Here is a 26901-nt window from a genome sequence, read left to right as displayed (position 1 = left end):
GTCATAATTGCCCATGCCTTCCCCCACTAACTACGTGGGATGGCAGCACTTTGTAAGGCCTCATCGTGATTAATTGCCTGAGTAACGTTGCTGGAGTGGTCTATTTCTTGCATGTGGGTCAGGTTGTACTGTGTGTTGACAATGAACCCTGATATGCCCAAAATTAAAGCAAAGACTTTGGCAAAAAAATGTACACTATCATTCAAACGTTTGGGGTCACATAGAAATGTCCTTGTTTTTGAAAGAAAAGCACATTTTTTGTCCATTAAAATAACATCAAACTGGTCAGAAATACAGTGTAGACATTGTTAATGTTGTAAATGACTATTGTAGCTGGAAATGGATGATTTTTTATGGAATATCTACATAGGCGTACAGAGGCCCATTATCAGCAACCATCACTCCTGTGTTCCAATGGCACATTGTGTTAGCTAATCCAAGTTTATAATTTTAAAAGGCTAATTGATCATTAGAAAAGCCATTTGCAATTATGTTAGCACAGCTGAAAACTGTTGCCCTGATTAAAGAAGCAATAAAACTGGCCTTCTTTAGACTAGTTGAGTATCTGGAGCGCCAGCATTTGTGACAACGTCAACAGTGAAGAGGCAACTCCGGGATGCTGGCCTTCTAGGCAGAGTTCCTCTGTCCAGTGTCTGTTCTTTTGCCCATCTTAATCTTTGCTTTTTATTGGCCAGTCTGAGATATGGCTTTTTCTTTGCAACTCTGCCTAGAAGGCCAGCATCCCGGAGTCGCCTCTTCACTGCTGACGTTGTGCACCGGGGCCTCCCAATCCTCTTTCTATTCTGGTTAGAGCCAGTTTGCGCTGTTCTGTGAAGGGAGTATTCTGTGAAGGTTGTCTATGCATCTCAAGCCCACATTATCCCTCTGAGCTAAAGCCAAAGCAAATGTTTTCTCTTGTCCCCAGCACAAGCTTTCAAGTCTCAGCCATGGTTGCTCCCCACTGGGCACAGACGTCAATCTATTCAACGTTGGTTCAACGTAATTTCATTGAAATGTGTGCCTAGTGGGTCATTACGCAAGTCCAGTTCACTGAACCACCTCCAATTCACATGATAAACCCACCATCCCCCCATCCATCCCCTAGTGAAATATGTGAATTTTATGCATAGTCTATTTACTAGCAGATACAGATACAGCCCAGACTGTCTTGGGACACACTAACCCTCATTTCTCTCAGTTCACCTGGAGGCTCTATTTTACCTTATGCAGTTTTACAGTATGCTGTTTCTCTCTGCAGAGATAAAGAATTTGTTCCACATTTTATACTTATATGAGTCCTCTAGGTTTTTAGCTATAGTACAGTGAATGGAATGTCTGATAGTGACACTCCAAGCTGTACAGGCAATCCCAATCCCAGACGAGAGAGAGAAATAGACAGAAAGAGACATTTTATCTGGCATGAATTGGCACATTTAAATACAGCAGACAACCATTAAATAATCTTACAGACAGATGAGAGGCAGAGAGAGACACACGGAGAGAAAAACAGGTTGCAGTGCCAGAGAGAGAGAGAGAGAGAGAGAGAGAGAGAGAGAGAGAGAAACAGAGAGCACCTTTCCAAGAGCCGGCCCTGACACAGTCTTGACACGGACTGTATTTCTCAGAAATGGCAGAGCGTTGAACTGTGTCTTCTCAAGCTCCGAACCAGCTGTCAGTGTGTACTCAGTGTGTACTCAGTGTGTACTCAGTGTGTAGCGGCGGCTGTACAAACCTGCCAACTCCTGCCTGAACTCACTGTGGCCCTATATTATCGCAACGTCCAAGGCCCACTTGGTTCTCTCATGTCTCTCCATTCTCTGCCTGGGTAGCCTCCTTTGTTTACACCCAAGCCCATCATGTCCGGTGCCGGTTGAGGCCTGACTTACAGGATATGAATCTTCGTCTTCGGTGTGCCGTGTGCGCCATTGGAGCGATGCTCTCCCTCTGCTCTATTTCCCTCCCACCGTCTGGGTTGTTGACACAAGGCGAAGCCAAAAGTTCAGGTTTAGAAATTCCCCAATTTCACAGGGTTTAGGGTGGATACAGGAGAGATGATTTATATCTAGGAGAGGTTATTTATGACAAAGACCCCCCTCTTGTAGAGGGGTAGAAGAAGCAGTTGGAGGTGGCGATGCTCGTTTCAACACTGCTAATTTTAGGGCCTTTTCATGAGAGCGTAGTGACATGAGAGAGAGAGAGTTCCGATCTCTCCTGTGGTCTTTTTTGTGTGTAAATACTGTGTTACTGTAATGACACACATCTGCAGTTGTGTTACTAATGATGGCCAGCCTGACTGGTCTTTGTCAATGAAAGGGTTTGTGTTTGTGTGTGCGTGTGCGCGCATATGTATGCTTGGTTATGCATGCACATGTACACTGAGTGCACAAAACATTAGGAACACTTGCTCTTTCCATGACAGACTGACCAGGTGAATCCAGGTGAAAGCTATGATCCCTTATTGATGTCCCTTGTTAAATCCACTTCAATCAGTGTAGATGAAAGGGAGGAGACAGGTTAAAGAAGGATTTTTAAAGCTTTGAGACAATTGAGGCATGGCTTGTTTATGTGTGCCATTCAGAGGGTGAATGGACAAGACTAAATATTGAAGTGCCTTTGAGGCCCAACAGTTTCCCGTGTGTATCAAGAATGGTCCACCACCCAAAGAACATCCAGGTAACTTGACACAACTGTGGGAAGCATTGGCGTCAACATGGGCCAGCATCCCCGTGGAACACTTTTGAGACCTTGTAGAGTCCATGCCCCGACAAGTTGAGGCTGTTCTGAGGGCAAAAGTGGGTGCAGCGCAATATTAGAAATGTGTTCTTGTTTTGTACACGCAGTGTATGTGTGTGTGTGTGTGTGTGTGTGTACATCTGTACATTTGGGGAGAAATATACAGTGCCTTGCGAAAGTATTCGGCCCCCTTGAACTTTGCGACCTTTTGCCACATTTCAGGCTTCAAACATAAAGATATAAAACTGTATTTTTTTGTGAAGAATCAACAACAAGTGGGACACAATCATGAAGTGGAACGACATTTATTGGATATTTCAAACTTGTTTAACAAATCAAAAACTGAAAAATTGGGCGTGCAAAATTATTCAGCCCCCTTAAGTTAATACTTTGTAGCGCCACCTTTTGCTGCGATTACAGCTGTAAGTCGCTTGGGGTATGTCTCTATCAGTTTTGCACATCGAGAGACTGACATTTTTTCCCATTCCTCCTTGCAAAACAGCTCAAGCTCAGTGAGGTTGGATGGAGAGCATTTGTGAACAGCAGTTTTCAGTTCTTTCCACAGATTCTCGATTGGATTCAGGTCTGGACTTTGACTTGGCCATTCTAACACCTGGATATGTTTATTTTTGAACCATTCCATTGTAGATTTTGCTTTATGTTTTGGATCATTGTCTTGTTGGAAGACAAATCTCCGTCCCAGTCTCAGGTCTTTTGCAGACTCCATCAGGTTTTCTTCCAGAATGGTCCTGTATTTGGCTCCATCCATCTTCCCATCAATTTGAACCATCTTCCCTGTCCCTGCTGAAGAAAAGCAAGCCCAAACCATGATGCTGCCACCACCATGTTTGACAGTTGGGATGGTGTGTTCAGCTGTGTTGCTTTTACACCAAACATAACGTTTTGCATTGTTGCCAAAAAGTTCAATTTTGGTTTCATCTGACCAGAGCACCTTCTTCCACATGTTTGGTGTGTCTCCCAGGTGGCTTGTGGCAAACTTTAAACGACACTTGTTATGGATATCTTTAAGAAATGGCTTTCTTCTTGCCACTCTTCCATAAAGGCCAGATTTGTGCAATATACGACTGATTGTTGTCCTATGGACAGAGTCTCCCACCTCAGCTGTAGATCTCTGCAGTTCATCCAGAGTGATCATGGGCCTCTTGGCTGCATCTCTGATCAGTCTTCTCCTTGTATGAGCTGAAAGTTTAGAGGGACGGCCAGGTCTTGGTAGATTTGCAGTGGTCTGATACTCCTTCCATTTCAATATTATCGCTTGCACAGTGCTCCTTGGGATGTTTAAAGCTTGGGAAATATTTTTGTATCCAAATCTGGCTTTAAACTTCTTCACAACAGTATCTCGGACCTGCCTGGTGTGTTCCTTGTTCTTCATGATGCTCTCTGCGCTTTTAACGGACCTCTGAGACTATCACAGTGCAGGTGCATTTATACGGAGACTTGATTACACACAGGTGGATTGTATTTATCATCATTAGTCATTTAGGTCAACATTGGATCATTCAGAGATCCTCACTGAACTTCTGGAGAGAGTTTGCTGCACTGAAAGTAAAGGGGCTGAATAATTTTGCACGCCCAATTTTTCAGTTTTTGATATGTTAAAAAAGTTTGAAATATCCAATAAATGTCGTTCCACTTCATGATTGTGTCCCACTTGTTGTTGATTCTTCACAAAAAAATACAGTTTTATGTCTTTATGTTTGAAGCCTGAAATGTGGCAAAAGGTCGCAAAGTTCAAGGGGGCCGAATACTTTCGCAAGGCACTGTATGTTAGAGGGGTACAATAACAAACAGATTTAATGTGGTCCCCTTGACAGAAGCACTAGAGTCATATAAACCTAATGGTTTACACATATTTCGTTTGGTGTACATATCACCAGTCATAATGTAAAGAGCAGATACACTGAAGTCCATTCAGTCTGTCCTCCAAGCTCACTATATCCTTATGACTTAGATATTGTTTGTATTGATCCTAAAACAAACTGAAACAAACAAGCTGTATGAAATTACTGAAACTCCTGTGGGAACTCAGTAATTTGCCATTCTGGAAAATCTTTGAAGGGACTTTGCCTAATCATACAGAATAGCAAATGTTGTTCTATAATCTTCATGTTCGCCTCCGGCATTCTGTCCCTGCCTCAGTCACCACACCCGCTTCAACATTAAAACAAATAAAGGAACTCCCCATAACCGACAAACTTATTTAAAACAAACCTGATTTTCAAGAATAAATACCCGGCCTGCCTCCTCATCCCCACCCACACTTCCTTCTCGGCACCCACGCATAGCTGACTTTCATTTTCATCCATATTTTTTCCTCCGGACTAAACAAATTAGGAGGCAAATGAGGAGGGAGGAGAGATGGGTGATGAGGCATACCAGAGGGAAGGGGAGGAAGAGGAGAGGAAGGGAGAGGGAGAGCCAACAGATGACAAGCAGAAGACTAGGAGAGAGATTAGGCCTATAAATGGTCAAGAAATGTGTCTCAGAAAACAGCTGAAAATGGAACCGGAATGTGTTGGCCTTTTTTCATCCTACTGTAGGTAAAGCCAGGAGTTTTCCCTGACCACATGACCAGAAAATACACTTGGCCATAATCATAAGTCATGATGTTCCAAATAACCAGGCAAACAATGTACATTCATATTGACGGGTCTTCATAGATCGACACGTCACGACTGTATCGACGGGAGATTTCTGCTTTGTTTCATCAGTCTTCAGTCTACATTCCAATCCGTACCTCTAAACAGTGTTCCTCCAAAGACATCCTCCAGCATTGTTTGCCTGACCAAGTTAATTGCAGCATCCAGACAATAAAGAGTACATGAATCAGCAGCAGCAACAACAACAGGCGAGAGCAGCAAGGCACAGACTGTTCTGTGGTAAATCCAGGACAGCAAAGAAAGACAGCTTGAAGAATGAGAGGTCAATACAATACAAGCTGTCAGCAGATAGTAAATGTTTGCTCGGGGACTTTCAATCGATAGTCAAAATGAATGGTAAACATGGAATATTGAGAAAAGATGATGTTTTTACCATGCAAGGTAGATAGACAAGTAATTTTGTTGACTAATCTATTATATTTCGGGGAACAGCAGTCAAAGTGGATCGAGTGTCTAGTGTCATTTTAAGTGTTTTCTACTCCATGGAATATGGAGAGCAATTTGTGTTTTTACCATACAAGGTAGCTCGATGATATATTGTTGACCAATTCATTATAGTTCAGTCACGATATAAAACTTATCCGTGGTTAGATTGGTTTGTTGCGATTGGTGGAACAAAGTATAATTAATTTTGAACACTGTTTTTAACACTGTTTTCTACTTCAACACCATCAGCATCGTAAATCCCTACACGGTAGAACTCCTGCTGCCCGGTAAAACGCCTGGTAGTAACACTGGATAAGAATGCATTACTGCTCTATATTGCACAGTGCTAACCGTCTCCCAGTCCTCAGTAGTCCGTGTTACTTTGTGTAGCGAAAAGACTAACACAATAGGACGTTCATAATTAAGCCCACTGCTGTCAAGTCATGTGAATGGTCTGACATGTCCTCACTTGTCATTTTGACCTTTCGTGTGTGTCATTTTCTCCTCCATCAAGCCAGCTGCCTGCATCCCTCGTTCCCCTATGACGGGTGGGTCATTGATCTATCCTCGCAGTGTTTCACAAAGTCTCAAAGACTTGGGGAGAAAATGGTTCTCTTACTCCGTTTTGGAAATGTATTTATGTACTGTATATGCTTTGTTAAAGGGGATTTCTGATTAATTGAATCATTTTACATCCGTGGTGAGAAATTAAGCCATGTCTGTTTGACTGTGGGTAATCAGAGGTATCTGCTATATGCTGATGGCATCAAAGAACTTAATATAAATTCTCTCTTACTCATTGACTCCATCTTTCTCACTTCTCTTTGACACTATACCTTGTTCTCTCTGAAGCTAAGTCTAAAATTAGAACGAGGAGTAATTAAAATGGGTAAACAAGGAAAAGGGTGAGAGACAGAGAAAGAGGGACTTTTTCCCTCACAATGTTCGGAGCATCTCTCCAGCAAAGAATCATGGTAAGGACTGCATCCAGCTCTCTGCTCCCATCCAAGCAGATTGGAAGAGGGAAATGGAGGATCGGGCAAGAGGGAGTTCAAAGGGGTGAGGAAAGCCGCTCGGATCTTTGGCAGTGGAGTTAATGCATTAATATTCAACCTGCAATGGAGGGCTTTGCCCCATCATCTCTTCAAAGAAAAAGAGAGGTAGAGATTGTGTGTATGTAGATGGTAAACACAGTGTGTGTGTGTGTGTGTGTGTGTGTGTGTGTGTGTGTGTGTGTGTGTGTGTGTGTGTGTGTGTGTGTGTGTGTGTGTGTGTGTGTGTGTGAACGCAAGGGCTTGTGTGTGTGCGTGTCATTGCGTGTCCCTATGAATAGTGTGCAGACATAACCTGTGATCGATATGATTTCCTTCCAGTATCAGTAGGATTACTACGGCCCATTTATTATTCTATACGAGTGTGGTTTGCGTGGATAATTGTACATTAAGTGGATTAGCATGCAGTGGGAATCCCTAATGGGAATTAGCTACTTTGCTTTGAATGCACATAAATCAAATAATCATGCACTGTAGTACCCATCCACTTCTGCAACATCAGCATATTTTAAAGTGTTGAAATCCGTGCTGTTGTTCACGTTAATAAATAGTAGAGAGAGTTTTAATGATACCGACACTTGTTATGTTTCAGTTCTGCAGTTACTTGTGTGATAGTCATATTTGATGTGGTAAGTCTAATTTGGGTTGTTATTTGACACTCTTCATCTAAGGATCTCCAAACTCTTTGAGTGTCGGTTGTTTCTTCTTTGCCAAACAACACTCAACCAAACAGCAAAGACTCTTTATTTAATCATGAAGTTTAAAACAATGCCATATGTAAAGTACCTCCTGCAGGCTTTTTGACGAGAAACTCTGCGAGAATTAGAATTGTTTTTATTCTCCCGGCTTCAACATCATCCAAATACCAAATCAAAATCCACCTTAGATGAATTGCAGTGGAATACAAATGAGTGGTTCAGGAGTCAGCGGCAGGGATTTTTAATGAGGACAAAAACCTATCACCATATCTAACCTCCAGTTCATTTGCTGCCTTGGCGTCCCAATAGAATTCTCGTTGAAAATTCGGAGTTTTGGCTCTAGCTCGCTTTGAGCCCTGCAAACGATGGCCGTCCTCCTCCCACATCCCAGAACATTTAAACCCTCACTTTGCCTAAAGCAATCCCTGCTCCTGCAGTGTAAAGGTCATTTGAAATAAATAAATAAAGGAAGGAAGATTGCAATAGCATCCCACACACCAAGCTCTGAGCGGCATTTGAAAAGGCTAGGAACCCCAACTTAACATTCATTCGCCTGGGGGTATTCCGTCAGCGTGCGAGTAGAAGAACAGAACTTCCAAGACCACACTAACTCCCACTCAGTAGCCATGTCTACATTAGTCACATTGTGCCTGTACGGTACAATACTGCTGTACTTATGCCTGTACATTACTACTGTACTTGTGTAAATACCTATGGCCTTTTTAGTCATTGTCAGATTTATTTTGTCTTTGGGAAAGTCTACCACAAATGTTTATTGCATTGGGATGTTGAGCCCTCAAGGATTTGAATTCTATTAGATACATTTTATACTTATCCTCCAAAAATGTTTCACCTCTCAGAGTTTGCGGATATCATCCTTGAGAAATGATTAGAACACGTCGGTGACAAGACAATGGTTATGGAGTGAATATTTGAACAGGTGTAATGTATCCTAAATCCATCACAACGTCACAGATAAAAATTGTGTACAGTAGAACTCACTCCCAAGGAGACCATGAACAGGAGATTACATCAATTTAACTCAATTCCATGTTTTTATGAGCCTCTTCGTCTCCCTGTGAGTACAAAGTGACCTCTATTAGGTTTGCAAACCCTTTATTGTCACCCCATAACAAATCCTGGCCTGCTGTGTTTCAGTTTCCCATGAGGGTGTCTTGGGGCTTTGTGGTTGGGTTACATGACCCTGTTATGTGTGTGTGTGTGGCTTCTCCTCTGAGCTTCTCCTACACATACACATACACACACACACACTCCGTGCTCACACACACACACTCCGTACTCACACACCCACACTCTGTTCTCACACTCACACACACACACACTGTGCTCACACACACACACACACACACACTGTACTCACACACACACACACACACTCTGTAGTCACACACACTCCGTACTCCCACACACACACACACTCCGTACTCCCACACACACTCTCCGTGCTCCCACACACTCTCCGTGCTCCCACACACTCCGTGCTCCCACACACTCCGTGCTCCCACACACACACTCTGTGCTCCCACCACACACACACACACACACACACATCTTTTAGCCAGGCCTAGCTGCTTCTCCAGCCTCCAGGAGCGCTCAAGAACATTACATCATCCTAAGGGGAGTTATCTGTGCCCGATCTGCAGCGGCTAGAGGACTCTCAAAGCCTGTTTTGTCTTCCGTCTGCCAGGAACCCTCTAAACCCTGGGATTACCTTCCCAGCCGTGGCTATTTGTTTACCACAGCCCGAATTTACCGTGGCCTTTATCACGGTTGCCTGCTGACACGGGGAGGAAGTTCTGCTTCACACACCGTGTATCTGTATACCAGGGGAACAATAGCAATACTTCAGATAATCCAGCTATTCTCAACCAACCAGAGGTGCCCTGTTTGGAGTTGGTTCGTTTAACTCATGTAACACTGTGCAAGAAAAGTGGGTCTAATTAGGTATAAAATATAACCGCAATTAATTGGTGATTAAATTAAATGGGATATCTCTGCCATTGCCAGCGAACAATTGCCATGAACAGCAGTGTAGGTATCTCCTATGCATATATCTGAATGAGGGGCACAATTGGTTTCAAAGTGAATGACGGGGTCCCTGTGGACCTAAAGGTGGCTGGTGTTGGGGGCCTAAAGGAGGCTTTGTCTCAACAGCACACTAATACACTATTCACACTATATTTGTCATGGGTCCCCACGTCCTCAAAAAGTTCTACAGCTGCACCATCAAGAGCATCCTGACCGATTTCATCACTGCCTGGTAGGGCAACTGCTCAGCATACGGTAAGGTGCTACAGAGGTTTAGTGCGTAAGGTCCAGTACTGCCAAACTTCCTGCCATCCAGGACCTATATACTGGGTGGTGTCAGACGAAGTGGCCAAAAAATTGCCAAAGCCTCCTATCCCCCAAGTCATGGACTGTTCTCTCTGCTGCTGCATGGCCAGCGGTACCGGAGCGCCAAGTCTAGGTCCAAAAGGCTCCTTAACAGCTTCTAACCACAAGCCATAAGACTGCTGAACAATTAATCAAATGGCCACCTGGACTATTTGCAAGCCCCCCCCCCCCCCCCCCCCATATGTTTTTAGACTGTTGCTACTCGCTGTTTATTATCTTTGCATATTCACTTTACGCCTACCTACATGTACAAATGACCTCTACTAACCTGTACCCCCACACATTGACTCAGTACCGGTACCCCCTGTATATAGCCTCATTATTGTTATTTTATTGTTACTTTTTTATAATAATTTGTTTACGCTTTAGTTTATTTTGTAAATATTTTTTTGAACTACATTTTCTTAAAAGTGCATTGTTGGTTAAGGGCTTGTAAGTAAGCATTTCAATGTAAGGTCTACTACGCCTGTTGTATTCGGCGCATGTGACAAATACCGTTTTATTTTATTTGAGCTGAGTCGAACCAAGCGGACCTGGCCTAGGTACAGATCCACACTTCCAAGCTGGAACCAAGCTGGAATGAAGATGAGGAAATATCCAAGCCAGCACAGTATGGTTCAGGTTGGCCCGATAGTGTGACTCAGGCAAATAACATATCAGAGCCAGCATGGTACGGTTCAGGTCAGACTCGGGCACGATAGTGTGACAGCGGTAATAGTGAGGCTGGCTAACCCCCATCATTCTGTCTCAGCTCCCAGTCGGTCCCTCTCAGTGGGGACATCTATAATTACCCTCCCTATACTAATTGGTCGATAAAAAACAAGGATGGCCCCTTCACCCAGCCTGAGCGTTGTGCAGAAAATGGCAGCTGTGTGGATTATATGAGGCATGGTGGGACTTCTTCTCGCATGGTGGGTGCTATTAATCTCTGTCATTAGTCATACAGTGCACTTAACTTTGGTTTGTGTGAAAGACTCAACTTTTTCAGATCTCCACCTTTATAGTTTAAAATAAATTATTTTTATATTTGTGAAAATCTTAATTGAATAGATGCAGTAGCACACAGCCTATAGGCCTAAACTTCCACTCACTCCTGATGAACCATCAATTCGTGCGGTGTAAATGTTACCGTAGGGCATTCAACTTTGGTTGCTGTGATTTTGTTTGCACACTAGAGAGCAACTCTGGTTTTTGGCCACAGTGTCACCTCTACTAATAAAGGAAATTACATTAAACGAGTTATTTCAAGACAGTGGTGACAGTGTATAGCCATTACGTGCAATACAATCTGTATAAAATACTTACGCATAGGTATTCTACATTTTTCGGTATTTTACTCGTGCTTTAAATTATTCGCTGAGAGGGCTCCGGTTGTGAATGGGTGCATTTGAAGCACCGCCTTTTCCGGTCCCAATAATAAACCAATGAGAAACGCGTATGCACAGAGATGGGACGTTACGTCAGCTGCCATCGTGTCGGGATTGGAATGTTACAGAGTAACAATCGAAACATTTGAGCATTTGGTAATTGGACACTAGAATCAACTAATCCCGTTTTTATAACAATTCCAATGTATTTGCAAAGTCACATGGTAACTGGAAATACTGTTTGAGGTCGTTGCGTCAATTTATTCGTTTAGGCATACGCCTATCTCCGATGAGATTATTTTTGCGTGTATGAGGTCTGTCGGGAGATTAAAACATAAGAGAAATGCAGGGATTCGTGAGGCTACAGTTGCACTGATGAACTGCTCTTGTTCTACGACGGTTTCCTCGTTCGTTCATTGAACCATGGTGTGAAATATCGCCGAATTATACTCCCGAGGCATCTGGATCTAAAAGCCGACCTCACCGAAGGCTTTAAACCACAGACAGCGTGTTAACCAATCTTAACCGTGGGATACATTTTCTGTGTTGGCCAAGGCAGGAAACCACATGAACCCCTGCCGCTACTCTACAGGGGAAAGAGTTGGTAAAACGCTTCGGGCATCTCTAACCGGGCGCAGTTTTACATTTGAATACAGATTGGCTGAATGAAGGAGAGGGAGAGAGGGGCAAAGGGAGTATATGAATGCTTTTACATGGTCGAGGGGGATTTTTGTTGCCCAGAGACACTATATTGTGAAATGGACAAAGTAGATAGAGAGAGAGAACGCATTTAAAATCGCCCACATGCGCTGGATCAATCGCTGGATTGGGGAACGGAATACGAAGAAGGGGGAAGACGCGAGTTTGAAATCTTTGCAGGCTGGAAGATGGCGGAGCGGTGTAGTTGGAGGTGGTGAGAGCCTAACTTCGGGACACTTCAATTTTATTTGTAAAAAAACTTGCCCCTATTCGTAGGACACATGCAGGCCAAAAAACGATATTTATTCCTGCTCTCCGCCGGTGCATGTCTAGTTCTACTGTTCTACTTTGGAGGGGTACAACTTCCAGCGTCGGGTAGAAACCGGCATGACCGGAGCCACAATGGATATCGCCCCGACCAGCCGTGGCCACACTTCTCTGACCCTTTACAACAGTTCCTACCCTGGGATCAACTGGACACTGAGGAGTACAACATTCACATATCGCCGAGGCAGAAGAGGGACGTTAATACAAGCGTGTACAAAGGCAAAAGATGTCGCATGGATTCGTGCTTTGATTTCTCTGCATGTAAAAAGAACGATTTCAAAGTGTATGTCTACCCCCAGCAGAAGGGGGAGAAAATCTCAGAAAGTTACCAGAATATTTTATCGACCATTGAGGGATCCAGGTTCTACACCACTGACCCGGGACAAGCTTGTCTATTCATCTTGAGCTTGGACACCCTGGACCGGGACTCGCTCTCGCCACAGTACGTGCACAATCTCAAAACCAAGGTCCAGAACCTTCATCTCTGGAACAACGGCAGAAACCATCTCATATTTAACTTGTACTCTGGGACATGGCCGGACTACACGGAAGACCTAGGTTTCGACATAGGCCAGGCCATGTTGGCCAAGGCCAGCATCAGTACCGAGAATTTCAGGCCCAACTTTGACGTGTCCATCCCGCTGTTCTCCAAGGAGCACCCTAGGACCGGAGGGGACAGGGGGTACCTAAAGTACAACTCCATTCCACCTTTCAGGAAATACATGCTTGTGTTTAAGGGGAAACGATACCTTACAGGTATTGGGTCAGACACGAGGAATGCCTTATATCATGTCCATAATCAGGAGGACGTGGTGCTCCTCACCACCTGCAAACACGGCAAGGATTGGCAGAAACACAAGGACGCACGCTGCGACAAGGACAATGCAGAATATGACAAGTAAGTTATGACGTGTTGACAGATTAAAAAGGACTGTACATGAAAGCTGTTATAAATGTGTTATGTGGGTCATATTACCACTGTAAAAGAAAAGTGGTCACCTTTGTCCTTCTGTACCATTCCAAAACAGGCACCATCGCGCGCATCCTTGAGGTTCTCCGTTGCGCTCGGCCTGGTGTGTTTTGCGAGCAGATTGTGAACTCATATTTTATTGGCATACAATGCCATTGACTGCCGTTCTCGGGGACTGAAATGGCTTATATGGTTCTCTTACTGTTCTAGCGTGAACGAAAACCTCGCCAGCCAGTCAATTACCTTTCCGGTTTGAATAAATCACCCTCCACCAACTTCACTGATATTGCAGCCAAACGAGGACATGCACTGACACGTTTTATTTGCTCTATACTTTAAGGGAATAAAGCAATGTAAGAGTGGTGTGGGAGTGTGACCTTGCTATCACACTGCTATAAACTCCACATTATAATGAATAAGTACAACACTTATTAGGCCTAGACTTAACCGCCAAATCATGTTTAGTTGGAATAATTTTGTGTATTGCTGTTAATTCAATAAGGCCGAGCCTATATCAAGTAGAGCTACATCCACAATCATTTTCCTCATAGTGTCCATATTAGGTTTGATAGTAGGCTAAGCTTGTGCTTTGCGTGTTATCACTGATTGTGGATACCACAACTCGTCTTTGGTTGCAATGATGCCAGAGTAAGTCAAGTCACATTGTAACCATGGTAGGAAACTTTGTCATTGAAGTTTGCACTGAGCGTTGCCGAGTCTACTTCTCCGAGAGTGAGACTGGTTTATTTTAGGCCGAGTTGCCTCCTGATTGAATATCTCTCTAAATCCTCGGTAAACTTGGGATATGTGAACTCAACTTATACTTCTGGCCCGATGTTAGTTAAAACGTTTAGTGAAGGGACATATTGGCTCCCACAGTACTCCATTGAAGACTAAATATTTCCAGTCACTTGTAAAAGCAGGAGAGGGGCCATGACTAGTACTACATCCCAAATGGCACCCTATTCCCTATATAGTGCACTACTTTGTTTTGACCCGGACCAAAAGTAATGCTCAAAATGGGGAATGGGGTGCCATTTTGGGGACACTCGCTCCAGGGGCTTAGTTTGGTCAAAGGGAAGTCTAACTTGAACAGAACTTTTCATTGACTGACTGAAACTCACTTGAGACCAGGGACACACTGCCCTATGACACAGCGCCAATTCCAAATATGCTGCAACACCATCCCCACAAGTAAGTGCTTGTCCATTTGTCATCCCTCTCCTCTCTATCTCCCTGTGAGATCTGCTCTTCTCCCAGAGAGATGTCTTTGGCTCGTGTCACCTGGAGAAATGTCATCCGTTATCTGGATTCCAGGCATCATTCACTCGACTGCTCGCCTTTCCTTTGGCCCGGTTAGCACCGATATGGCTTGGCCCGGTTAGCACCGACATGGCTTGGCCCGGTTAGCACCGACATGGCCTGGCCCGGGCCAGTGCGTACTCTATGCGCTGCGTTCACAGCCAGGGAGTCTCTCACATTCAGAAACAATGGTGAGAATGCTGGAATGCACACACGTGTTGGAACAGCTGTTTGGGGTAATGAGGGAACGGTGCCAAGGTGAAAACACTGCAGCATACCTGGATGCATTTCACTGCACTTTGGCTTCGGGATGGCAACAGTATCAACTGCGACCCTCTCCTTGGTCCTGTGGGGCTCAGTTTCTAAGAGCGTGGTGCTAGCAAAGCCGGGGTTGTGGGTTCGATTCCCCTATGGGGTCACGCATACTAAAGTGTAGCCTATGCACTCATTATAATTTAAGTCACTCTGGATAAAAGCGCCTGGTAAATGGCATATTTTATTTATATATATTCTCAATTCTGTCCATGGAACTGTTTCCACATGGTGCCTCACCCCCCCACCCCCCTTTCCCATCATGACCTTTCCGCCTCTAAGAGGAATGTGGCAGGAGCAGCGGATATTGGAAGGCTGTTAAACACAGGCAGTGCCTGGTAGCTTAGACACACACACACACACACACACACAATTAATTTTCTGAGAGTTGCAATCACTTCCATTCTGAATCACTGGTTCCACTTCCATCCATGGGCAAGCATCAATAATGGATGCCATTCATTGATACATTATCCAATGAGCTTTATGAGCTGCTGACTATAGAGTCTGGGACAGTCAGTGGGGGGGGGGGGGGGGGGGGGGGAACTATTCAATGACAAATTACAAGGTGTTCAATACTTTGGTTCATCACAATCCTATCTGCTGCCCATGTGTTTATGTGCTGTTAGTTATAGCATGCCACGGGCTATATCCGAGTACTCTATCATAAACTAGTTCATCTGTCCCAACTTTCCAAACCGTCTCCTCTCTGTGTGTTTTGGCGACGTCTGTGTATTGCTTGTTTGCTCCTCCCCCATGAGTTACCCAGCAGACAGCTGGATCAGGGACCCCCCCCCCACCCCACCCCACCCCATTTAATAGTTAACCAGGTCTGACGGCCAGTATTGACTTTGTACTTTAGCCTCTTCACTACAGGCTGCTACTTCTCAAGGTCACTCCAGGGACTCCTCCACTCAGTTGAATGGGGAGTCTGTGTGTATGTGGGATTGCACTGTACGTGTGTAAGAGTTGGCCAGTGTGTGTGTATTCACATTTTTTTGGGGGGGGCGGGGTTAGATTGTAGCTTCCATCAATTCCAATCCCCCATTATATTTTTGGGTGAATATGTATATTGTTTTTATTCTTATATATTTTCCTTATTTCCCCCTAAAGCTTCCACCAATTGGAGTAAATGTCCAGTATACATAGAATATACATTTTACAGACACAGTACATCCCATCTTTGAAGACCATCCAGTTTTGATTCCTATTTGCCTTATTTTTCACTGTGCTGTGAGGTTTCGCACAAATTATGAACCTTTCTATTGTCATACTGAACAAAAATAAACGCAACAATTTCAAAGATTTGACTAAGTTACAGTTCATATGAGGAAATCGGTCAAATTAAATAAATGAATCTCGTCACAGTATCTGTGTGCATTCAAGTTGCCATTGATAAAATGCAATTGTGTCTTGTAGCTTATGCCTGCCCATACCATAACCCCAACGCCACCATGAGGCACTCTGTTCACAACGTTGACATCAGCAAACCGCTCGCCCACACGACGCCATACACGTGGTCTGTGGTATGAGGCCGATTTGGACATACTGCCAAATTCACAAAAATGATGCTGAAGGCGGCTTATTATCTGGCAACCGCTCTGGTGGACATTCCTGCAGTCAGCGTGCAAATTGCATGCTCCCTCAACTTCAGACATCTGTGGGATTGTGTTATGACAAAATTGCACATTTTAGAGTGGCCTTTTATTGTCCTCAACAATAATGATTGTAATGATCATGCGGTTTAATCAGCTTCTTGATATGCCACACCTGTCAGGTGGATGGATTATCTTGGCAAAGAAGAATTGCTTACTAACATGGATGTAAATGAATTTGTGCACATTTTTTGAACAAAAACTGATTTTTGGTCTTTGATGCAGGGCGGACAAAACAAGTGCACGCATGCATATATATATATATATATATATATATATATATATATATATATATATATATATATATATATATATATATATACTGAGATCATGTGACACTTAGATTGCACACAGGCATACTTTATTTAACTAATTATGTGACTTCTGAAGGTAATTGTTTGCACCAGATCTTATTTAGGGGCTTCACAGCAAAGGGGTGAATACATATGCATGCACCACTTTTCCGTTTAGAATTTTTTGAAGTAATTTTTTTGCACTTCACCAATTTGGCACATTTTGTATGTCCATTACATGAAATCCAAATAAAAATCAATTTAAATTATAGGTTTTAATGCAACAAAATAGGAAAAATGCCAAGGGGGATGAATACTTTTGCATGGCACTGTAGGCTTGAGATGGCTTCCTTGATCACGCAGGTTGCCAGCCTACGTAATTAATGGGGGAAAACGCAGAGTGGAATGTTTACCTTTTCTACGCCAATGGCTGGCCGGCGTTCGTGCATATTGGATGCATCTCCGTCTTGTCGTTTGCCATTATTCGACTGTCTGGAGTTTGTTCGCCAGGGGAGCCTTCTCCGGCCCCTCCTCTGATAGCGGAGTCGAAGGAGCACAGCAACAGTAGCATGGCAATCAACGATTGTCGCATGTCATGAGCCGTGAGAGGCAGAGAGAGGATACAAACAACGAATAGTTTTGCCGCCCTGGTGCCTGATCTTCCTGCACCTTCTCCGGGGGTAACTGTGTCTGCAGCTGCTGTGCCTACTCCTTCCCCATAGTTTTCGAAGTCGACGCCGGCAACCTTCCGTCCCTGCTCTGGATCGAGCAGGGCTTCTCCATCTGTCGGAGGCCTGCACCATCCTGTGAAGCGTGGGAGTAGGCGGATTTCCTCGTCCTTCTCGCCAGCTGTGATTTTGGGCAGTTCCATGGTTAGAAATGTGACTGTTCCTGGTGCTAAAACAATGGCCCATCCTGGAGCTTGAGTAAATGACCTTACTTAGCTGCACCCGAATGTACTATGCCAGGACATGGACATCGATTCTATCGTAGTCAATGTGGGCTTTAATGACGTTACGGGCAGCTCTGAACAGTTAACTGGATTTCAAAGAGCTGATTGACTCTGCTAGACACTAATAAAATACCATATCTGGCCCAGTGTCCTCTTAATCGTGGCATTGAACACTTTATCATGATTCTTTGTCTTCACAACTGGCTACATGATTACTGCAGATCAATGGGTGTAACTTTTGTTGACCATTTTGATACCTTTTGGAAACTACATGTTTTATAAAGAGGATGTGATCCACCCAAATCGTTTGGGTTTCTGGATCCTTTCACTGGATTATAAGGCTGCGTTGAGACAATGACTTATCAATGACCCAAGCCCAGCTCAGTTAATCCCTACCATTTCTGCTGTTGAGTCATCATCATGCTTTAGCAAATGTACAATATACCAGTGGCATTGGTAGACACAATGTAAGTAACCTAATTTATGTCCCACTAACTGCCCTGAATACCTCTGCTGAGCCTACAGTTATTGTATGCAGCAATCATGTCCCTATGAACCAGATTTATGCTGTTAGCACTGAAGCGGTGTGACCTAATAGGAAGTCCTCTGTGTTCAGCTCACCCTGCACTAACATAAATAATATGAGAATATCTACTTCTGCTAAGCTTTCCAGTAAAGCGATGAAAACAATCAATCCCAGAAAAGTGCTCAAAATAGCCCACGTTAACATAAGAGCTTAAGAAACAAGGTTCATGAAATAACTTTCTAGTAATAGATGGCATTCATATTCTGACTTGCTGAAACTCACTTAAGACTACCTTTTGATGTAGTGGTAGCAATACAAGGTTTTAACATTTACAGAAATGCCAGTGGTGGAGGTGTTGCTGTTTATATTCAGAACCACATTCCTGTAAAGCTTAGAGAGGATCTCATGTTAAATACTGTTGAAGTAAAATGACCACGGTTCATCTGCCTCACCTAAAGCCCATTCTTGTGGGAAGCTGCTATAGACTACTAAGTGCTAACAGTCAGCATCTGGATAACGTGTGAAATGCTTGATAATTTATGTGATCGCAACAGATATCGCATGCGCTGCATACAACCGGTACAGCCGAATACAACCTTACAGTGAAATGCTTACTTACGAGCCCTTAACCAACAATGCGGTTTTAAGAAAAATACCCTGCAGAAAATAAATAAAAGTATCAAATAATTAAAGAGCAGCAGTAAAATAACAATATCGAGGCTATATACAAGGTGTACTGGTGCTGGGGTACCGGTTAAATCAAATCAACGTTTATTTGTCACGTGCGCCGAATACAGTGAAATGCTTACATACAGGCTTTAACCAACCGTGCAAAAAAAGGTGTGAGGTGAACAATAGGTAAGTAAAGAAATAAAACAACAGTAAAAAGACAGGCTATATACAGTAGCGAGGCTTTAAAAGTAGCGAGGCTACATACAGGCATCGGAAAGTCGTGCTGATTGAGGTAGTATGTACATGTAGATATGGTTAAAGTGACTATGCATATATGATGAACAGAGAGTAGCAGTAGCGTAATTGAGTCGAGTTAATATATGCATGTGGGTAGAGTTATGCATAGCTAATAATAGAGTAGCAGCAGTGTAAAAGAGGTTGGGGGGACAATGCAAATAGTCTGGCTAGCCATTTGATTAGCTGTTCAGTAGTCTTATGGCTTGGGGGTAGAAGCTGTTTAGAAGCCTCTTGGACCTATAATTGGTGCTCCGGTACCACTTGCCGTGCGGTAGCAGAGAGAACAGTCTATGACTAGGGTGGCTGGTATCTTTGCCAATTTTTTGGGCCTAACACCGCCTAGTATAGAGGTCCTAGATGGCAGGAAGCTTGGCCCCGGTGATGGACTGGGCCGTACGCACTACCCTCTGTAGTGCCTTGCGGTCGGAGGCCGGGCCGTTGCCGTACCAGGCAGTGATGCAGTGATGCAACCATGTTCTCGATGGTGCAGCTGTAGAACCTTTTGAGGATCTGAGGACCCATGCAAAATCTTTTCAGTCTCCTGAGGGGGAATAGGCTTTGTTGTGCCCTCTTCACAACTGTCTTGGTGTGCTTGGACCATGTTAGTTTGTTGGTGATGTAGACACCAAGGAACTTGAAGCTCTCAACCTGCTCCACTACAGCCCCGTCGATGAGAATGGGGGCGTGCTCGGTCCTCCATTTCCTGTAGTCCAAAATCAACAACATAGGAATGAAATCATGAACATGTATTGATCACTAATGATTACTAATGCTGCAGAAATGTGCTTGAAAGCAGTATCCATTGGATGTAGTGTTTGCAATATAGTATCCATATCTAGGAAAACCTAAGTTCCAAAGGCTGGGCCTAATATAGTGTATAAGAGGTCATACAATACGTTTTGTAGTGACACCTATGTCGATGTAAAAAATAATTGTTGCTCCGTGGTGTGTAATGAGGAGCAAACAGACACTGCGCTTGACACTTATGAAATTGCTTATCCCAGCTACTAACAAGTATGCACCCATTGAGAAAATGACTGTAAAAACTGTTACATTCTCGTGGATTGATGAGGAATTTAAGAATTGTATGGTTGAGAGGGATGAAGCAGAAGGGAATGGCAAATAAGTCTAGCTGAACAACCTGGCAAACGTACTGCAAATTGAGAAATCATGCGACTAAACTGAAGAAAAAGAAAAAACTACACTATGAAACAAAGATAAATGACATAAAGGTTGATAGTAAAAAAAAAAGCTTTGGAGCACCCTTTTAATGAAATTTTGGCAAAAGGCAAACTCCGCTCTATCATTCATTGAATCAGATGTCTCTCTCATCACAACCAACTGATATTGCCAACTACTTTTAATGATTTTTTTTCCCATTGGCAAGATTAGCAAACTTTCATTGGCAAGATTAGGAACAAAAGCTGACATTACACATTGTCTATCAACAATGACAAGCTACCGGGGTCTGACAGCTTGGATGGAAAATTACTGAGGATAATAGCGGATGATATTGCCCACTCCTATTTGTCATATCTTTAATTTCAGCCTACTAGAAAGTGTGTGCCCTCGGGCCTGGAGGGAAGCAAAAGTCATTCCGCTACCTAAGAATAGTAAAGCCCCCCTGGTCGGCTATTTGAGCCAGTAAATCAGCCTGTAAAGCCAGTGTGTCTATGTATGCGGATGACTCAACACTATACACCTCAGCTACTACAGTGACTGAAATGACTGCAACACTTAACAAAGAGCTGCAGTTAGTTTCAGAATGGGTGGCAAGGAATAAGTTAGTCCTAAATATTTCAAACTAAAGGCATTGTATTTGGGACAAATCATTCACTAAACCCTAAATCTTGTAATAAATAATGTGGAAATTGAGAAAGTTGCGGTGACTAAATTGCTTGGAGTGACCCTGGATTGTGAACTGCCACGGTCAAAACATATTGATACAACAGTAGCTAAGATGGTGAGAAGTCTGTCCATAATAAAGCGCTACTCTGCCTTCCTGACAACACTATCAACAAAGCAGGTCCTACATGCTTTAGTTTTGTTGCACCTTGACTACTGTTCAGTCATGTGGTCAGGTGCCACAAAGCGGGACTTGCGATTGGCTCAGAACAGGGCAGCGCGGCTGACCCTTGGATATCCACAGAGAGAGTAAATGTTAATATGCATGTCAATCTCTCCTGGCTCAAAGTGGAGGAGAGATTGACTTCGTCACTACTTGCGTTTGTGAGAGGTATTGACATGTCGACAGCACCGAGCTGTCTGGTTTTTAAACGACTAGCACACAGCTCAGACACCCATGCATACCCCACAAGACATGCCACCAGAGGTCTGTTCACAGTCCCCAAGTCCAGAACAGACTATGGGAGGCGCACAGTACTTCATAGAGCCATGACTACATGGAACTCTATTCCACATCAGGTTACTGATGCAAGCAGTAGAATAAAAAATCAATTCATATGAAATACATTTTATGGAACAGCGGGGACAGTGAAGCAACACAAACAGGAACAGGCACATGCACACACAGACATAACATACGCACTATACACACACGTACACATGGATTTTGTGTTGTAGATATGTGGTAGTGGAGTAGGGGCCTGAGGGTACACTTATTGAATGTAATGTTTTTAAAATTGTGTAACTGCCGAACACCAGGATAAGTAGCTGCTGTCTATGACTTTGCAAAGCCCAAGGCTGCAATACCGGGCCGCTGGATAGGAGAAATGGTGCATTTTCATAACTGACGTCAGCATGAATGATATGGAAACACCGAAATGCCATATTTTCCTTTCCTCCTTTATGATGTGGAGCTTGGCATTTTGTTGACACAGTGCCAAAGATTGACTAGAAACCCGGCAAAGCAAAGACCACATCCCTGTCTTGTGTTAAAATAGCATTATGAGTTCCATTTTCGGAAATGTCAATGGCGATTTATTCCCTGGGCAGATAGTGGCTTGATATTAGAGTGGATGCGGCGCTGGAGGTTAACAGACGTGTAATTTGTTGTGTGCTGCGGCTCCCATCCATATACTTTGTTTTCTCTTGTCCTATTAATACGTCATGAATATTTAATTGTCCTCTCACTTAAATAAAGCGCGGGGCCATGATCGCGCCAAAATATGCGAATGATCTGTAGGAAATTATCGTGGAATGCTAGTTTGCCTCAATTAGCGCGGTTTGATTGTTTCTGGGGAAGATGTAGTCTAGCCTACACTGGCATGGTTGTTTTTTATCTTCTGTCAATCTCGCCTCTTTCTCGCCGCGTTTATGTACCTTTTTATTTGAAGTCTGTGGAATTGTGTTCTAGTTATTCGCACCTCATGCAGAGTGCTTGTCTTGTCGGATGCTAGTGAGACAGCTGTGACCTTCTGAGACGAGGAGACATGGTGTAGCATTGGTGCTCTTTCTGATTGTGAGAGCAACATGGCCTTCTCTTCCTTCCTAGCAGTCGCAGATGTCGAGGTCGTGGTCATAATGCTTGGTGCTTGCTCCAGTTTCAGTGTGGTGCTTGCTCCAGTTCCAGTGTGGCGCTTGCTCCTGATCATGCTGATAGGTCTGTGTTTTTAGCTATCTCCTGTTGGGGGTTGGGGGGGGGGGGGGGGGTGGGGTGTGTGCACCGGTGAGAGGATGGGTCATGACCTCTCTGTGTGTGTGCCTGGCTGAGTGATGAAGGTGAGGCTGCTCTTAGTGACCCACAGTCACCAGAGGGATTGCCATGATGACGTGGCTGCTGGCTGGTCTGTGGTAGCTGAGAGACCAAGCTGGACGAGACTGACCGACCTGAGGCTTTACTAGCTCAGTCCCAGTACAGCAATCTCCGCTTGGCTAGTGGTGGAGAGGGATTGATCAATTGGGAGTGTTTCACCCAGAATGAAAAATTGATCGCTGCAAGGTGAAAAAAACGAAAGTATTTTCATCCTGGACTGTCATGGAATGCTTGAGGCATGAATGAGTAAGTGGGAAGGGTACAGTTGGTAAAAGCCTCTCTCTCTCTCTCTCTCTCTCTCGCTGTCTCGCTTACTGTCTCTCTCGCTCTTAAAGTGATGAGTTAGGCAGGTAAGTTCACATGCTCAGTTTAGAAGGTACTACGGAAGCAAGTGAGACAGCTGGTTGGCTCTTTGAAGTCAATTGAGTGAGACGGGTAGCTGACTGGTTCCATGTAAAAAATGAATGAGACAGGCGTGTGATTGGTTGCCCATTACAATTTTGCTCGGAGGCGGTAGGAAGACATTGCATCTACATTATGGAAGCAGAATCATTTTTTGTTGTTGTTCTGACATCTGTCTCGTTTAGTGGATGAAAGCCTTACGTCTTGGTATTCTCTACTACGTGGCACGGACTATTTACTTTTTTACTTTTTACTCTTTCACCACCTCGGGCTGTTAATCTCGGTTTGTAGCCTACATAGCCAACATTCTAAAACACAGCCCGCTTTTTTTGTTTGTTTCTCTGGGTGTCTGTTGACTGTAATTGCTTGGAATTAGATTTAGCTTACTTTACGAATCCATTCACAACTGATGAAGCCTGTGGGTCATCGGTGTAATTTTTTTCCCGTAAGGCACTTCCTGTGATCTGTTGTTTTATTGTCTTCTGGGGAGCTCCCACTGTTAGGCTGCTCAAAGTAGCCCAGTTGGCACAGGCTTTACGGTCGCTGTGAATATGCTGTGGTTGCATGCTTGTTATCCTGTTCCCGCCTCCAGACAGTATTTTGTTGTTACAGCCTGAATTTTAAAATGGATTAAATGGAGATTTTGTGTCACTGGCCTACACATACTACCCCATAATGTCAAAGTGGAATTATGTTTTTTGCAATTTTTTACAATACCCCATAATGACAACGCAAATGACAAAGTTCAATCTTGGTTTCATCAGACCAGAGAATGTTGTTTCTCATGGTCTGAGAGTCCTTTAGATGCCTTTTGGCAAACTCCAAGCGGGCTGTCATGTGCCTTTTACTAAGGCGTGGCTTCCGACTGGCCACTACCATAAAGTCCTGATTGGTGGAGTGATGCAGAGATGGTTGTCCTTCTGGAAGTTTCTCCCATCTCCACAGAGGAAGTCTAGAGCTCTGTCAGAGGGACCATCGGGTTCTTGGTCACCTCCCTGATCAAGCCCCTTCTCCCCGAATGCTCAGTTTGGTCGGGCGGCCAGCTCTAGGAAGAGTCTTCGTGGTTCCAAACTTCTTCCATTTAAGAAGGATGGAGTCCACTGTGTTCTTGTGAACCTTCAATGCTGCATAATTTTTGGTACCCTTCCTCAGATCTGTGCCTCAACACAATCATGTCTCGGAGCTCTACGGACAATTCCTTCAACCTCATGGCTTGGTTTTTGCTCTGACATGCACTGTCAACTGTTGGACATTTATGTAGGCAGGTGTGTGCCTTTCCAAATCAAGTTCAATCAATTGAATTTACCACAGGTGGACTCCAAGTTGTAGAAACATCTCAGGGATGATCAATGGAAACAGGATGCACCTGAGCTCAATTTCGAGTCTCATAGCAAAGGGTCTGAATACTTAAGTAAGATATTCCTGGTTTTATTTGTAATAACTTGACAAAAATGTCTCAACTGTTTTGCTTTGTCGATTTGGGGAATTGTGTGTAGATTGTGGAAAAAAGAAATATTTCATCAATTTTAGAATAAGCCTGTAACGGAAACAAAATGTGGAAAAGTGAAGGGTCTGAATACTTTCAGTATGCTCTGTAAGTATTCAACCCTGTTATGGTAAGTCTATATACGTTCAGCAGTAAAAATGTGCATGTCACAAGTTGCATGTACTCACTGTGTGCAATAATAGTGTGTAACATGACTTTTGAATGACTACCTCATTTCTGTACCCCACACATACCACTGATCATCCTTGAGATGTTGCTACAACTTGATTGGAGTCCATCTGTGGTAAATTCAATTGATTGAACTTGATTTGGAAAGGCACACACCTGCCTACATAAGGTCCAACAGTTGACAGTGCATGTCAGAGCAAAAACCAAAGCCATGAGGTTGAAGGAACTGTCCGTAGAGTTCCTCTGTAAGGTCCCTCAGTCGAACAATGAATTTCAAATACAGACTCAACCGCAAAGACCAAGGAGGTTTTCCAATGCCTCACATAGAAGGGCACCAATTGGTAGATGGGGTAAAAACTTGAGCAGACATTGAATATCCCTTTGAGAATGGTGAAGTTATTAATTACACTTTGGGTGGTGTATCAATACAGGCGCCCTTCCTAACTCGTTTGCCGGAGAGGAAGGAAATCACTCAGGGATTTCACCATGAGGCCAATGGTGACTTTAAAACAGAGTTTAATGCCTGTGATGGGAGCGAACTGAGGATGGTCAACAACTCCAACACACATCGCTGAGTACCACTCTTCATATTATCAGGCATGGTGGTGGCTGCATCATGTTATGGGTATGCTTGTCATCGGCAAGGACTAGGGAGTTTATGAAAAGAGGGAACAGGGAAAATCCTAGAGTGAAACCTGGTTCAGGCTGCTTTCCAACAGACACTGGGAGACAAATTCACCTTTCAGCAGGACACTAACCTAAAACACAAGGCCAAATATACACTGGCGTTGCTTACCAAGACAACATGTTCCTGGGTGGCCCAGTTACAGTTTTGACTTAAATCAGCTTGAAAATCTATGGTGAGTCTTAAATGGCTGTCTATCAATGATCAACAACCAACTCGACAGAGCTTGAAGAATTTTAAAACGGTGATTCTAAAGGTGATTCTATCATATCTTGACTCAGGGGTGTGAATACTTATTATGAGGTATTGTGTGTAGATTGGTGAGAGATCTATTTAATCCATTTAGAAATCGGGTTGTAACACAACAATTGTGTTGTAAGTCGAAGGGTATGAATACTTTCTGAAGGCACTGTACGTGGACTCAATGGCTCTACCGAGTTCTGTGCAGACCCTAAATGTAACACAAAAATTGCCTCCATCTGCTTGCTGTGGAAAACAGCGAGAAAGAAATGGTGGAGGACAAATTGAAAAGATTGCATTGGATAAAGCTATCACAGTGAATACGTATCTTGGCAGGAGGGACCCTTGTTATCTGGGCATTTCTAAAATATTCAGGCTTACACGTGACAGGGGGATGGTAGGCTAGGAAAAAGTGCTTGGGGGAGCTACGAGGTATGACTGGGAAGCTGATTCATTTGGCTGTCTAGAAGTTAGCATGCCATATGGCTGTGTCACTCACTTCACTGCTCTTAGCTTGAGTGTTTTTCTTTATGGTAGTAGAGCCTTATAAAGTTATGCTAATCTAGCTAGCACCTTGACAAGACTGTCCTGGAATGGGTCATGGAGGATTTTTTAACCTTTTATTTAACTAGGCAAGTCAGTTAAAAACAAATTCTTATTTACAATGGGGGCCTACCCCAGCCAAACCCAAATGGCAGATTTTATGGCCCCAGGAACAATTGAACAACTCCTCAGGCCTGTACTTCAATGGAACGACATGTTGTTTACGTCACATGCTGTCCTCAATACACTGACCTCATTCACGTC

The 26901-nt window shown here is 43.7% G+C and overlaps 1 protein-coding gene across 1 annotated transcript in view; it reads left to right on the top strand.

The window, feature by feature from the left end:
* Window positions 1-11428: 11428 nt before the first annotated feature.
* ext1b (exostosin glycosyltransferase 1b) overlaps window positions 11429-26901 on the top strand; it is a 111939-nt gene continuing 96466 nt past the window's right edge. The window contains exon 1 of the mRNA XM_036952640.2: window positions 11429-13296. Within this exon, the coding sequence (XP_036808535.1) occupies window positions 12353-13296 (944 nt within the window). The 5' untranslated portion in view covers window positions 11429-12352. The remainder of the gene's footprint in view (window positions 13297-26901) is intronic.

This window comes from Oncorhynchus mykiss, chromosome 18, assembly GCF_057628025.1.
Source record: "Oncorhynchus mykiss isolate SJ-2025 chromosome 18, ASM5762802v1, whole genome shotgun sequence".
Taxonomy (NCBI): domain Eukaryota; kingdom Metazoa; phylum Chordata; class Actinopteri; order Salmoniformes; family Salmonidae; genus Oncorhynchus; species Oncorhynchus mykiss.
The sequence above is the reverse complement of the archived record's forward strand: the minus strand, read 5'-3'. Positions and strand labels throughout refer to the sequence as shown.